At 47.0% G+C, this 15,359-nt stretch overlaps 1 protein-coding gene across 1 annotated transcript; it reads right to left on the bottom strand.

The window, feature by feature from the left end:
- Nucleotides 1-5,336: 5,336 nt before the first annotated feature.
- On the bottom strand, nucleotides 5,337-15,253 carry LOC144097687 (uncharacterized). Its single transcript, XM_077630337.1, has 5 exons — nucleotides 15,215-15,253; nucleotides 14,311-14,417; nucleotides 12,358-12,431; nucleotides 11,042-11,122; nucleotides 5,337-6,328 (listed from the first exon to the last, which is right to left on the bottom strand). Exons 1-5 carry the CDS (start codon nucleotides 15,251-15,253, stop codon nucleotides 6,195-6,197), a joined length of 435 nt encoding a protein of 144 aa, XP_077486463.1. The 3' UTR covers nucleotides 5,337-6,194.
- Nucleotides 15,254-15,359: the final 106 nt, after the last annotated feature.

The following is a 15,359-nucleotide window of genomic DNA, read 5'->3' as shown; positions in this document are numbered from 1 at the left end:
CCGCCCAAATCTTGGGGGTGGGCCAAGCCCATTTTGGGGGTGTCGCAGAACGGTTACGAAGGTATGTCAACTCAATTTTCAGCTTCTCGGGGGTGGGTAACCAAAATTTCGCCGGTGGGTGAGCCCCATTTCTTTGGAGGTGGGCAATTCCATTTTGAGCCTGCCTTCCACCCGAACACACCCACCTTCACCGGCAGTCAAATTCGGCCAAGTCAATTCCAAGGGCAATTTTGGGGTGTCCTAACCGTATTTGGGACATGCCTCATGTTCCATACCATGTTTTTCCATCCTTACCCGGCAGGGCCATCTCCAAATTGAGCATTACTTTGTGCCTCACACCTGTTTAAATCGGCCAAGGCCATCCCAAAGTCGAATTTCGGGTGGTCCTAACCATGTTTGGAAAATGCCTCATGTGCCATACCATGTGTTTCCATCGCCACCCTGCAGGGCCATCCCCAGAATTCATCTTTCCTTGGTCCACTGCCATGCACACTCATTGAGGCTTAATTTTCTTCTCGTGAGACATCGTCGAAATCGCTGGGGGTGGGCTAGAAGTGCCCACCCCCAGCCATCAGTATCGGCTACAGCTTGGCAATCGCCACTGCCTCCTTGGGCGCGTGTTTGATAGGTGACCTCTCATGATTTGATTTCGGTATCGTCGGCTTCATCATGGTTTGTCACAGAACATGCGTACTAAATATTCAAAGAAACAGAACGAGAGGAATCAGCAACCAACGACAATTTGTAGCGACTGACCGCGATAGTTTGAACCACTTGAAAGTCCCGCCGTGCTACCCGTAGTGGACGCGTGGCGCCTCCGCGTGTCAACTTAGTTAACGTGAGGCACGCTTGACGCGGCCGACGTGGCGGTGGCTGCTTCGAGCATATGGTCGGTTTCGTAAAGCGCCCGTGCTCCGGTTTCTATGGCTTCGCGTGGCGTCGGGACCACAGTCACGTATGTGCAAATGGCAAAAAAAAAATGTATGTGAACGTGTGCGCAGAAAACACAATTAGTTTCCATGAGCTGCCGGCCGGGGGTCGTGGCGTGCCCCTGTAATCCAGCTGCTTGGAGGCGAGGTCTAGAGGACGGGCTGACGCTGGGAGTCCTGGGCCGCGGTCGCCCATGTTGACGGGGCGTCCGCGCTAAGCGGGGCGTCGATATGGTCCCCCCGGCGGAAGCCGGTGGCGACCAGGTCGCCTAAGGAGGAGCGGACCGGCCCAGGGCGGAGACGCAGCAGGCAAAAGCTCCCGCGTGTCGCAGTAGTGGGATAGCGCCCCGGAATGGGGGCCGCGGTGCAGCCCGGAGGTCAGATCCGGACCTAGATCTTTTTTTTTGTCTTTTTGAAGCATGATAAGTTTTTAGCTCCCATTCTCAGCACAGGCTAGGCGAACATTGTGCAAATCTCAAGGAGGACATAACATAGAACCTGAGAAATGACATGAAGCCGATCCTCGAGAAGAATTTATCCGAAACGCTCCGGTATTTACCATCCTGTTGGGAGGGAGAAGAAAAAAAAAGAACCTACTTCTAGCCCAGGGCGGTATGTGAACCGCCGGCGCCACAAACAAATCAGTATCGCCTGCCACCTGGCAGTTGCCGCAGCCTCACACGGCGCGTGTGTTGGACGGATGTGTCCCACTGTCCCACAAAGGTGTAAATGGTCGTTGTTGTTACCTTAAAAGCAATGACACAGACAAATCGCGATGATGTTGATAATGATGACAAATCGCGCTTTGCTTTGTGTATCGTCATCTTCATCGTTCTTCCGTTAATTCTACGCCACAAATATTTTCGAAGGCCGCTAAGCGAAACATTTTTTAAGCGAAATTGATTGCCGCGGGACATCAATAATGGGTGAAGGTGTGATGAAATATGTGTCAGTGATTAAATGAATGGAAAAAGGCTAGCTGATTTGATGAAGTCCAGTATAGAACGATGATACGGTCCCTGCGTCCAGGCAATGTATGAAGCAGGGTTGCTTGGTGAAAGACCCACTATACCTTCAGGTGCCGGATCCTTGTAGGCTTGAGAGCTTGGCAGTCCCACAGTAAGTGATGCAATGTCGGCTTCAATGTCCTCGTGTTGGCATATCGGACACCATGGTCGAGGCAACAAATCTCGGTACTGGCGCCACTTCCGAGTGACGGCAGGTGTGAGGGCAACCCCTACCCGGATCCTCCTAAGCGCAACCTTTTCTGCACGTGTAAGACCGCGGCGGGGAGTTACCGCACACGGAGGGATGAGAGCCCGTGTGTGGTGCCGGAGGAGTTCCTTTCTTGATGAAAGGAGGGTAAAATTGTCCAAATGAAGGAGCCGAGGCGGTGATGAGTTTGGATTCGCAAGGCTGGTCGCTAAATCTGACTAGCTTTGAGAGGTCAGAAGATCCCATGGGACCCACTCAATACGTACTGGCTGCGGGATGCGTGCCGCGAGCCGGTGGATGTCCTGACATATCGTTGGACAGCGGCTAACACGTCGTAGCAACCGGACAACTTGAAGGGCGTCAGTGCGGATGACAACGCGGGCCGCAGGGAGCATAGTTATGCCGGCCACGGAACAGAGTGCTTCTCGAACTTCAACGAGCTCAGCACAAAAGGACTAAAGGGGTTCTGTGAGCTAAAACCTAGAGGTTTGATGCAGGGCAGGTCTTCACGGGCAGTAAATTGCTGCTGTTGCTTCGCAGGCGTGTATGTTTGCGTCTACGTAGACAACAATGGATCGTTCAGGCAGGCAAGCATCTTGTTCCTCAAATTTCTGGCGAAGCAACGATTCCGAATTAGCAGATGTTGGCGGGCGATTATCTGTTGGCTTGTTGTCGCTGAGTTGTACAAACTTCCATGTGGGAAGAACTGGCGTTGGCGGCTGAAGAATGGAGTGTGACGTTGCATAAGTCTTCAGTGCATGCGTGGAGTGCGATAGACTGTCCTTAAGGTTGCGCGCATCACGGCTCTGCTGCATTAGCTCATCACTGGTACTGAGATGCGCATTCTCTTGTAAAGCTATGACTGGCGTGATGCGTGGAAGGCACGTAATGGTCCTCATAGCCTCTCGGTTCACGGCTTCAAGGCGATCCCATTGGGCTCTTGTAAGATGTTGAAACTGGGCTTGGTAAACAATACGTGGCTGCAGAACTGCCCTCACCAATTGTCGTGCAACGAGCGAGCCTGCGCCACCCGTTTTAGGAGCAATTCTTCTAATCAAACCCAAAGTCTGAATAGCTTGCCTTTTTGCCATGCAGTCGCTGGTCCTGATTGGTGAGTCATTAAGCCAAGGATTTTTACACTCGGACTTGCCTGTAGTGGGGTGCCTGACAGACAATGACGGATTGGACTTGCAGCAAGTTTACGGCGTCCCCAGTGGTTGGCGACTGATGTGTATGTTGTTTTATGCACTGACAGCTGAAGTCCGATGGATGATGCGTAATTAGAGGTAACATCCAAGGCAGATTGAAGGGCAGCCTCCTGAGTACAGAGATCTTGATGAGTACTCCACACTGTGATGTCGTCAGCGTACTGAAGAAATTTTATGTCACGGATGTCATGTAAGCGCGAAGCCAGCGGGATGAAAGCAATATTAAATAACGTCAGCGACAATATTGATCCCTGGGGCACGCCGCAGAGAGGAACAAATGATCCGACCGCTTCGCCGCTGAGGCGTATTGCAAATTTTCTGCCTTCCAAAAATGATTGGACAAAACTACGCACTCTCAGAGGAAGATGAAGCATGTCAATGGAGTTTAGAATGGCTGCATGACTGATGTTATCATATGCCTTTCCAACGTCCATTGCTAAAACGGTACGCACAGTGCGGCTGCGGGTAGATGACAAAACTGCAGATGCCAAGACAGCCAACCCGTCCTCTGTCCCAATATATGGGTGAAAGCCGACTTGTGCAGGGTGATAAAAACAGTGCTGCTCTAGCCACCATGACAATCGTGTGGCTAGCATTTTCTCCCACAGCTTGCACAGCGTAGGAGTTAAGGAGATGGGTCGCAAGTTTGCAAGGTCCGTGGGAGGCTTTCCTGGTTTCGGGATAGGAATCACGACAGTGGATTTCCAGCTCTCGGGCACGACGCCATCCAGCCATACTTTGTTTATGGTGTCTAGTAATTGAGGGAGTGCAGCGCTACTCAGGTTCTTGTACACCTCGTACTGAATATTGTCCGTGCCGGTCGCTGTTTTCCGTTTCTCATCATCTATTGCAGCCAGCAACTCAGGCATAGATAACGGACACGCAATTCCATCTGCGTCGACATCAGACGGCATTTGATATACATGCGCTGGGATGTCTGCTATATTTAAACTAGCGGCTGAAGAAAGCACAGCATCGTATTCTGGGAAAAACTATCGCGCTGCTTCTTTGGCGAAATCATCTGGAGACAAGTTAGCCGCGAAGCATGCGGTTGCTGCTGCGTCAGTCGAACGGCGACCGCGTTCCATTGTACGGAATGTTCTCCAGAGAGGGGCATTCGGGGATTTTGCAGAAAACTGTTCGCACCACGCATGCCACTGCCGTCGAGAGAGGTCGCGTTCATATTTGCGTGCCTTAGCTGTAAGATAGTGCAATCGCGTACGTGCCTTCGACAAAGAAGGGTCTCGCGTAGCAGCCAGCTCGGCTTGACGGCGTGCCGCCCACAAGTTAAGAAGGCCGAGGTCTGGTGCCAGTCGACCAACATCAGTCCAGGTGGTAGTTGTAGTACTGTTGAGCGCTGTTTGTATGCGCTCAACAAGGATTGGCGAAGATTCTGAGGAGAGATTGTCCAGACAGGAGCAAAAACTTCCCAGTTGATCACAGAGCATTTGTAGCGTAAAGGTCGGAAATGTGAAGTGTGAAGACCGATGATGAGAGGGTGATGATCACTTCCCCAGCAGTCTGGCTCCATGTGCCAGGAGGGAGTACCCGGACCTGACAACCACGTCAAGTCTGGAGCATATATAGGAAGCACTGCGAGTTTGACGCACTGGCCGTGCTGCTGTCCCAGGATGGTTGAGCAGCATAAATTGGGAATCCATGAAGGCGTCCCGCACACGCCTGACACGAGGGCTCGAAGTGGGGTACCCCCAATCCTGGTGAGGCGCGTTAAAGTCACCTCCGACTAAAATCGGACACCCGGGATACTGCTGACGGACACTTATTGACCAGCCAAGATTAATACGGGAGGAAGCACCACCGGCTGGTCTAACGTAAAATGAAACATTTGCTTCGAGGAAAGTAACAAGGAAGCATTGAAACGTTACAATGTTGCTTCTTTTTTTCATTTTGGTCAAACATTAATGCATTATTCTTAATGCCTTTTTTTTCTGAAAACTTTTCTGGTGAACTTTTCTGAAAAGTTCACCAATAATTTTTAGAATAAGTTTGCCTAAGCCTTTATTAGACACTCAAACAACAAAGATGATACATCCTCTAAATCAGTAAAGTAACCATGCAAGAACGTGAAGGTCCTCCAAGTGTGAAGTTACACAACTTTACGCCTCGTAAGGACCAAAAACGAAGACGGCCCTCGAGTTTTACAATCAATACATCCAACTTTCTCACCTCTTAATTAACAGATACCGTGGAGACAAGTTTTTTTTAATTGTAGGGTATCCCACATGTGATATTGATGAACGGGTAGTAAGCAAAGTTACTAAAAAAATAATGATGGTGTGGGTGGGCCCTCATTCCAGAAGCCCATTGGCTTTTCTCGCCGATCTTGCCCGGTTCACCAGTCGTTCCGGGTGAGAGCTGTACAGCGCCGCCTCCCAATCCTCAGTTGTTGGGCACTGATTCTCGCAATATCTGGATTTTTCTGACATGCCTGTACCTTGTCTAATTGATTTGACTGTCATTAAAACCTTCTTTTTCTCTCGAGTAAGCTGGCATTTTACCTCACGTCTAAAAACGAATACAAAGCGCGTCAAGTAAAATAATTCGCTCGGAGTAAAAATCTTCTTTATGCCCTCGCGTTCTCCGATTCATGCTTGGTTCGTGTGCACGCAAGCACATGTGTAACGGTTCACTCTAAACACAAATACGCCTATAGAGGAGTAAAAAAGGGAGTCAGCTGTCTTCTATATCACTCCCTTTTAGGGAAAGGGAGTGCGCTTGGGACAACTTTTTAGTCCTTTCCGTTTAGAGTGTGCTACATCCTAATGAGCAGCAGTGTTTGTTTGTTTTTCTCCAAGGAGACGTGGTAAGGGTGTGAGGGTGATCAGTGGTGCTTCTTGCAACTCTCGTCGTAGATCTGCACCTTCTTGGATCCGCACAGCATCCGGTAGATGAAGTGGCAGGCGCTGTGTGGATTGGCGACGTGCTGCTCCGGGACCATCAGGCTGCAGGCCGTCTCTGTGTGGAGAACGATGCGACGACAATATTAAAAACAAGGGTAGGATAATGATGATAACGTTACTTCTACGATGGCCTCGATCGACAAATGCGCAATCGTTCTTCTAGGGCATTTGACATGCATCCTCAACAAAACCTCATTGTTCAGTATGCAGTCGAATGTTTGTCGTTAGAACTTCGAGGGGCCGAAAAATTTTTCGAATTGTGCGAAGTTCGAATTAAGGGGAGCCCGATCGGGATGTCTCAATAAACGCGCTTTTGATGGCTTTGTGAGAATAAAACGGAAGCTTGAATTAAGCGAATTTGATTTAAAGAGATTTGAGTATACAGTTGCTAGACACAAAAAGGAGCCCCTGAATTATAAATACTGGTTGGAAATCAGATTTTTTACTCCGTGCTCCCCGGCTAGCTGCCTTGCTTTGTCTAAACACGCATTCTCGTCACCTCGCAAGCGCTGGGAATTTACCACACTTACCACGATTTATTATTAAATTATTGAAATTTTAGTTTTACTACCTAACATTTCGCGTAACTGATTAACCCTCTCAGTAGACATATGCACGCAGATGTGTGCAGAACTCACAGCTTTTTCCGGATGTCTTCTCCGGCTAGCACTAATTTCTTTGTTTCGGACGAGTTTAGCGCTATGTACATATCGCCACTGGGGTGATTTTTGTTTTGTTTGCTGGCGAACGCAGAAGAGATTTAAGTGCGAAAGCGCTATACTTTACGAGGTCTGACCGGCTCACTGAAATTGTGTAAAGCTTGACTTTGAGGATGACCTTGGCCAAACCATAAATAAACAAATAAAATAATTAGTGCCGCGACTGGGATTCCAACCAGCGGCGGCATGGACAGATCAGCTTCGCTGACCACTGCACGAGAGCACTATGCTATCACCCCCATTTTTTTTCAACGTGGTATTTAGTACAATGATGCAGCCGATCAGGCCTTGTGTTAAACTGCAGCACACTCTCGCGCTGTGCATTGCACATTGTCGTCTTCATCAACCGATACTACAGTCGAGCTAATATCGTCGCCAGACGTGCCGACGACCCAGCAAAGCCAAACCATGAGCCAAACAGGCTGAACACATGCTTTCGCGCGTCTACGCAGTTTACGCAGACGAACTTAAAATATAATATCCTCAGAAGGGTGATTGCTCGGGCTAGTGGTAATTCTCATAAGCTTCCATGCCCCTGCTTTTTTCGCTATGGAACCTCGTGCGAATATCCTTGAACTGTTGCGGCGCAGAGGCTCTGTCGGGCATTTTGCCTTTACCTCTGCCCCCTACACCGAGAGAATCCGTGAAACAATTTAAACATTCAATATCCTCTTATTCGATACGTCGAACGAGTCAGACAGTTCATGCTAAAAATTATTCAAAACCAATCGAGTATATTGTCAGGTTTTCGAAAACTTTTCGAATACTTGGCACGAAATTCGAATAAGGTATACCGCGGTCTTTTTTTTTTTTTTAGTGTGACTGCTATTAAAACAGGGCCAGCGACTCTGCACAGCATGCCACCGCACTCGGTCTGCGCGTGATGGAGGACATACAGCTGCGAAGCAGTTCATTTCTGCGGCGGCAATCATAAGGCTCTTACCTATATCACAAGGCTCTGACGTCATCAAAGACGGACGGCACTCAGGGTCAGGCAGGTTCAGCAAACCGTGCCTCAACGTCTGATCTCGGAGGCCATGACCGATACATATACCTCTAGCGATCCTCTCATTTATTTATTTATTTGTACATACTGCAGCCCTATTGGGCTGTTGCAGGGGTGTGTGTAAACAAAACAACGTATAGAAACAAGGAGCACAACAATGGCGAACAGCAGAGACAATGTGAGTAGAGAAAAAAAACATGCAAGAAAAGGCAATACTATTCAATAGCCTCTAAAAACAGTTTTAAGGGAAGAGAGCGCGTACAACCAGGTAAAGAATTCCAGCATTCGATTACACGCGGAAAGAAACTACTTAAAAGTGTTCGTACGGGCAAAAAAAGGAGTGATATTTAGGCTGTGGTGACTTCTAGTTTTAGATGGTATAGCTGGAATTAGATAATCATTTGAAGAGGTCAGGCAAGAAGAGTTAACAATACAATGCAGAAATTTTAAAGACTAAGTCCTTCGTCGAGCTGAGAGCAGGTGAGGTGAGGTGAGTGGTTGTAAGCCACCGGTGGGATTAGCCTTGCAGTTGCTGCCGGCAATTGCTCCACCGTAGCGACACTTAAACAGAAATCACAGCAGTTGCAGGCCTACTGATGAAAGTGCTGTGGAAGGCGAGAAATCCCTATCAAACCTGCGGTATATGAAGCGAATGGCTTTTTTCTGGACTGCCTCGATTTGGTTAATTTCGCGTTGTTTATGCGGGTTCCAGACAGGGGAGGCGTATTCAAGTAGCGGACGGATTAGCGGCTTGTACATTAGTAGTTTAGTATCTCTAGGAGCAGCTTTTATTGCGCGACGCAGGTATCCTAACTTTTTAACTGTCTTTGAGGTTATTAAGTCTACATGTTTGGACCATGAAATGTTCGGTGTAAAAAGAAGACCAAGGTATTTGTATTGATTCACGCTCTGGATAGGGTTATTGTTTGTTTTGTAAGTAAATACGGAAGGTGCTGCTCTCTTAGTGAAAGTCATAACAAAGGTTTTGCGGATGTTAATCGTCATTTGTCATGTGTCGCACCAAGAGCTAAATTCTGAGAATGATTTCAGAAGGTGTAAGTGGTCATCGAGGCATGTAATTTTGTGATATAACACGCAGTCATCAGCATACAGACGTAGGTTAGAGGTATGTCACAAGGTAAGTCGTTAAAAAAAATCAAGAAAAGCAAGGGACCCAATACAGAACCCCATGGAACTCCTGAGGGCACGTCTGCTATCCTAGAATTACTTCCGTTGAAAGACACAAATTGAGAACGATTAGAAAGAAAATTTGAAATCCAGTTGAGAAGGCGGGGGTTGTCACATCGACTGAGATGTGACTGAGATGTGACTGCAGCTGAAGACGCCAGTCAATAAACTATGGCGTCACATCGACTGAGATGTGGCGCTATAGTTTATTGACTGGCGTCTTCAGCAGCAGTCGGCAATATTTATATACGTATAGAGTGGCGATCAGAAATTTTATATACTTGTTTCGTGTTCCGCCCCCTATCATAGATATGTGTAGCGTCTTTTTTTTTTTTACAGCTATGGCTGAAATTCCTTAAGTTATTTCGCCTTCCAGGAGTGCTGCTGCTAGCGCTTTGCCGCTTCGCACGATTATTCGTTTTGCACGAATATTAACAAGTACTAGTGAATCTTCGTAAAAATTTCGATTCGTGTTAGATTCGGTTCTATCTCTGTTCGATTCGTATTCGATTCGCTGTTTAGCTACACTATTAGCATTCGATACGATTCTTAAAAAGTAATATTTGCAAACCACTAAAATTTTATAATTGTATAATCTTTTTTATTTTCTAGCATCAAGGGCATTCTTGAGAAATAAGCGATTAAGCGATCGGTCGAGTGCTTATTTGACAAATCAGTGCTTTCACTATTGCAATTTCCAACCACTAAAGGGAGAAAGTAACAGTTGGTGTTATGTGTTCAATACAAATTGCCTTTATTTAGACCTGCATAACCAGTATACAGCTTGAAAAAAATGTTCTTTTTCATCCGAACGGGCTAACTATGTATACAGCAGAATATGTCATTGCCAGCTTTTTCTTGTACAGAGTTTAAAAAAAAACTCTCAGATATAAAAGCTTTTTTTTTTTTTTTGCTGGCACTCATAGGATAGACCAAGTCCCTAGTAATGTGTTTTAATTCACGCTCGCAAACTGAACTTGCCCTCAGGCCTGGCGAGGATGCAATCGCATGGTGCACTATAGTAAGTCGTCCGTCACCAGTTAGCATGCGGCATGAGGAGAATGAGGAGTTAAAATGAGCACGACAGTGTGTCTTTTCGGTTTTGTGGTTAAAAAATAAAAGCACTCCAGTTAAAAAAAAAGAACGTTGAAATGGGTATTGATTGCCACGCGAAAATGTCCTTCTTTAATGTAAACTATGAAAGGCTCCACAAAAGCTGGCATGCTCATTATAAATGAAACGAATTCTTTTGATTTCAAACGGCTCTGAAAAGGGATCTAGCAAAGTTGCAGTATGCCTGGGATATTGAAGCACGCCGCTTCAGGAATATCCTCCAGCGATAATTAAATTTTTTTTGTTGCGCTTTGTAGAAGCTGGGTTATCTGTAGTAAAAATCTGAATTCCAATGTTTTCGCGCCTTTCCATCTCCTCGCGTCACTTTGAGCCCGAATTGTAATTACGCCACGCTTTTTGCATACTGAAAGGTCGGCGCTTCTCTGCCGGCTCCACCGCCGAGGGCGGAGCTTCCTGACTCGTCGGAGCTACGCCGCTTATTGGCCGCGGCCATGACAGCTGCCTGACGTCTGAAAGAATCTAACCAATGGCCATCTCTGAACTGATGTACGCAGGAGCGGTGTGACAGAGGAGGGTGCGAGCATGAAAAAGTCGCCGGTAAGGGCTCGCCAACTTTCGCGCGTGGTTGTGGGTCCTCTGCTGCATGTAGAAGTGTATTGTTTGGCTCAAGTGTGCATGACAACGCAATGCAGCGATTGAGCGAGCTGAAGTGCCCTCCTCGGAAGGTGTTTCAGAGTCCCTTTAATTAAGTACGGGGAGAAGTGGGGTTCGCGAAACTCACTGCTGACGTAAGGGTGCCTGAGGATCTTGCAGGTGTTGCAGTCCACGTAGTCGATACGCAGGTCGATCTCCACCTCCGCTCCTGCAGAGAAGATTGACAGCCAGTGTTATAGGTTCTGTCGCGTTCTTTGCGCTGCGAGTGCTAGTGGCACGACATGTCATGAGACTCCATAATTAACTCAAGTTCAATAGCCCAAGGTGGCCGAAGTATAATCATGAGCCCCTTATAGTACCATCTGCATCGTAGCCCAGAGTGTTGCATGTTATTACAAAACTTGCTTTAGACAGTCTATAGACTGTTCATAGACCTTTTGCCATAAAGTCTATACGTCTATACGCTTTCTACAGACAAATTTTATAGACAAGTCTATGACAAAACAAGTCCTTTACATAGTCCTTACACAATAGATTGTAAATAGGAAAATGTGCAGCGGTGGCAGCCGCACCGCCGAGCATGGCGCGAGATCGTTGCGTTCCCCCTCGGAGCTCGGACCGCCATTTTTGCTAGCCCTCTTAGGCTGTTTCTCTGGAAATGAACTTTGTAAATCCCGTTACAACTTGGTGGAGGTGCTGGGTTTGGCCGTATTTATATGGCCGGATTTATGACCGTATACCTTTAGGAAGTATTTGTCTAAAGACAGTAAAGACTGTGAATGGACAAAATATTTATAGGAAAGCAATAGACTCTTTAAGAATTCCATAAAGTCTATCGACCATTTTGATAAGGGCAGTGTTAGCGCGCAAAAGATTTCACGAACCAGCCAGTCTACAGCAATGTCGCGACGTTCTCCAATGAACCCTGAACTTTGATGGTTGTTCTTCTCACGGTTAAACTTTATTCATGGAGCCGAGAGAATATATTTAGAAATATGCGGAATTACGATATGCAGGTACAGGTGTGCCATAACAAAAAAGGTGTTACTATAACCTTTTTAAAATCAACTTGTAAACTTCTCTTTGTATGCTCCTGCGTCTGTCTGTCGTCCGTCCGTTAGAGCTAATGCGCGATCGAAAATATTGTACTAGTTAGAATTATTTTTTCTCTTCCGCGAAGTGTTTAGCTCTCGCTACGAAACAGTTTGCTGCATTCATCGACGTGGTGCATTGCGTCTTAGCAAGACACCGAGAACAAACGCGAGTGTTAAAAAAAAAAACTCTTTTGTTCATGCAACACTGTTTCAGAGATGTATAAAAAATTCACCACGACCTTTTGCCCACTTCCAGTGTCACGATAAGATTATTCAGCAATGTACCGTCACGTGTAGTCTGCCTGGATTAGACAGCGGGATATTAGTCTGCGACAACTCATGCGCTTACCTTCTGTAGGCGATACACGTAGAGCATTCTGGTGCTTTGTAACCTTCAGTGGCGACGAGCTGACGTTGAGATCCCTAGGAAAAGAAAAAAAAGATCACAAAATGGTTAACAGTGGTCAACGGGAGCTTCAGAAATTAACAGGTATTTACGGACGGTGATGGATGTAATATTATTCATTCATTATTTTTTTCTTCGTCTCTGGTAGAGCGCTCGTGATGTCATTACGCCGTCACTGTGTTCGGACCACTCAGCGTGACGTTGTGCATGACGTCACTAAATGATGACCGATAAACGTGGCGCAGTGTTACGCCAACTCGGTAGCACCAGGAAACACGCCGTTAACAGCGGACGCTGGGGAAAAACTATGAATACGCCTAATACCACTGCCACACTAGCAAATTTAATGTCATCCCAAATGTATATAATATTTTTTTCTGATTTTCGATTCTCTATCTAGGTTACTGCCTATAAACTGGGTTGCTCACAACCCCATGTGCAGGTCGTGATGACGTCGCAAGGCCACGTGACCTGTTTCGACCTACCATTAATTAATTGCCGCCTGCCGCGGTGGGCAGGTTGCTCACGACCTGCCACTTCGCGCATGCTCTGATGGCATCACAAGATGACGCGACCTATCTCGACCAATCAGCGAAATTCGTCTGGGACATCGGCGGGGCTCTGGTATGATGACAGCTCGAATGCTATATCATTAAAAACGAGGTAGGGGGCTGAAGGGTGCAAATGTGCTGCACGTGCAGTACACGCCATTACACAGCATGCTCTATCCGTACCTGCATACGCAAAGCGCAAGCTCTCTAATCTCTCTACGATGAACACATTTGCAACGAAGAGAGCGGTGCATGCGCATACGTAAACAGGAAAAGAGCGCTCGAGAAAATCAAGCAAGCCAGAGAAAGGAAAAGAATCGACGAGGCGGGCGCCTTGGCCTCGTCTCAACGTCTCCCCTTAATGCGGAACGCATTCTAACTACATATGCTTCGCAGATACAACGTTTCCTCGCGAGGCCTCCAGTATAAGGTAATGAAGGCTGCGAAGGCCTGCGTACATACGTGAGCAAAAGAGCTAGCTCCCTCTCCCTGACCCTCTTTGACCACATTTTGTCTCTCAAGTCGGAAAAACTGTTACTGATCTTTCTTTCTTGCAGTGGTACTTGAGAACTAAACTGAGCACCAAAAAATGTAAAAAAAAGCGAATTAACGCACGAAACGCCGAATGAAGCTGGTAGAAATATGCATTCCTTCCGACTGTCCAAAGAATCCCGAGTGTGCTAACCAGGCTATCTTCTTCATCTGCTACTCTTTGCTCTCCCTCTTACTACAATGCCAGTTGTATAACATACTGGATAAACTACCCTGCTACCAACTCGGTCACGTACGCTGTGTTGCTTTTGAAGACGTGGGTGGATTTTACTGTTGTCCGGCTGAGCTCTGCAGTACAAACGGAAAATTTGGTTCGCGAAATTCCGACATATATATGCTATAGCCACAGAATTCAGTATGTACAGTCTTTGTCAGATGCTTAGATTACAGGAGGTTTCCTTCTAAGACGGGTAGTGTAGGCTCATGTAGCGTTTGTGGGATTCCGACCCATTGGAATGGACAGGACCAGAAATCTCACCTTCAGGCGAGTTGGAACACTGGGGATGCACACGGGGGACGAACATGGTGTGGCTCGGAAGTGAACTTTCTGGACTCAAAACTTTTGACAAATGGTGCACATAAGGGGCTAAAAGATTCGTTACCTGTCTTCAGGTTCAAAATAGTAAAGAGAGTTCCGTTACTTGTTGCCGTCAACGTACACAATGCAGAGGCACGTTACAGCAGCAAAGGAGCTTGAATTCAATGCGAGCGCTCCTCGCGACGGTATAGCTGCTTACAGTTTGTCGTGGTCGCCAAACTCAATCCTGATCCGGGTGGGGCGTTGTTGACGTACGGGGTCTCCGTGCTGTGGAAGCGGACGCACTTGGCCGTCAGGCCGAAGAACGGGTCCACATCGTACGACCGGTACGCCACGAACCACGAGTGCTTGAGCGGAAAGCACTGCGCAAAACAAGGGGGGGGGGGGAGGGGGGGGGTTGTCCCGTACTGATGACAATGTTACACTGCAAGCGCTGCCCACTCAGCAAAATGCCCCTGGGCCGCCAGTTCTACTGTCACGTTGTCTTCTCTATCTGCCCTTACAAAAATAGTCTATAGACAGTCTATACACTTCTTATATGCTTTATTGGCTTCCTATAGATAATTCTTTCTGTCTATTCATAGTCTATAGACTCTCTATAGACAAATGTCTACTAAAAGTATATGGCCATAAATATATAGATTGTCTATAGGCTCTCTATAGGATTTGTATTGCCTATAGACTGTCCTCTAAGGTTTGTCTATAGAGGGTCCACTGACTTTATAGACATAAGTCTATGGACAGTCTATAGACTGTCAAAAGAAATTTTTGTAAGGGTGCTGTGGTTTGTTATACTTGTCGTTCGTACGAGAATTCAGCTTTTGCAACAGCTGACAGATGTCAGAGACACGGTCTCCGCTAGCAGACGTAGCTGCTTCCATGCTTCGCTAAAAAGCTCTGCATGAGACGTGATACATGGGAACAACCTGACGTTTCTTTCCCCATTCTGAGTGACAAGCTGACACAGTGCACTACCTCAATCAGTCTTGTCTTCCCGCGCACCGAGCTGACGAAATCTAGGGTGACGACTGGTGCATGTTCACTGGGGTCTTTTCAACAGCAACAGACTGCCGAGCCTGAGAGTTTCGGAATTTCAAAGTCTGGTCAATTATTTTCCGAACGGACATCGATCGAAGTATTGCCACACGTGACTCGTCACCTGTGTCCTAGACACTACCGCTGCCACTGCATCCGCCATTGGCACCCGTTTTTCAATCACCAGGGCGCCCGTTTTCACAATCGCGACAATAATATGTTTCACACTCTTATTCACTCACATTTCAATATTGTAGTTTAGGGAGAGG

The sequence above is a fragment of the Amblyomma americanum genome, chromosome 7 (assembly GCF_052857255.1).
Source record: "Amblyomma americanum isolate KBUSLIRL-KWMA chromosome 7, ASM5285725v1, whole genome shotgun sequence".
Taxonomy (NCBI): domain Eukaryota; kingdom Metazoa; phylum Arthropoda; class Arachnida; order Ixodida; family Ixodidae; genus Amblyomma; species Amblyomma americanum.
The sequence above is the reverse complement of the archived record's forward strand: the minus strand, read 5'-3'. Positions and strand labels throughout refer to the sequence as shown.

Excerpts from the sequence above, each read along its gene's own strand:
- LOC144097687 (XM_077630337.1), bottom strand. The coding sequence starts at position 15,253 with ATGGCGGATGCAGTGGCAGCGGTAGTGTCTAGGACACAG. Across the intron at positions 12,432-14,310 it reads TTCCACAGCACGGAGACCCC|GGATCTCAACGTCAGCTCGT; the intron begins GTACGTCAACAA and ends TTCTTTTCCTAG. Across the intron at positions 6,329-11,041 it reads CAGGCACCCTTACGTCAGCA|AGACGGCCTGCAGCCTGATG; the intron begins GTGAGTTTCGCG and ends TTCTCCACACAG.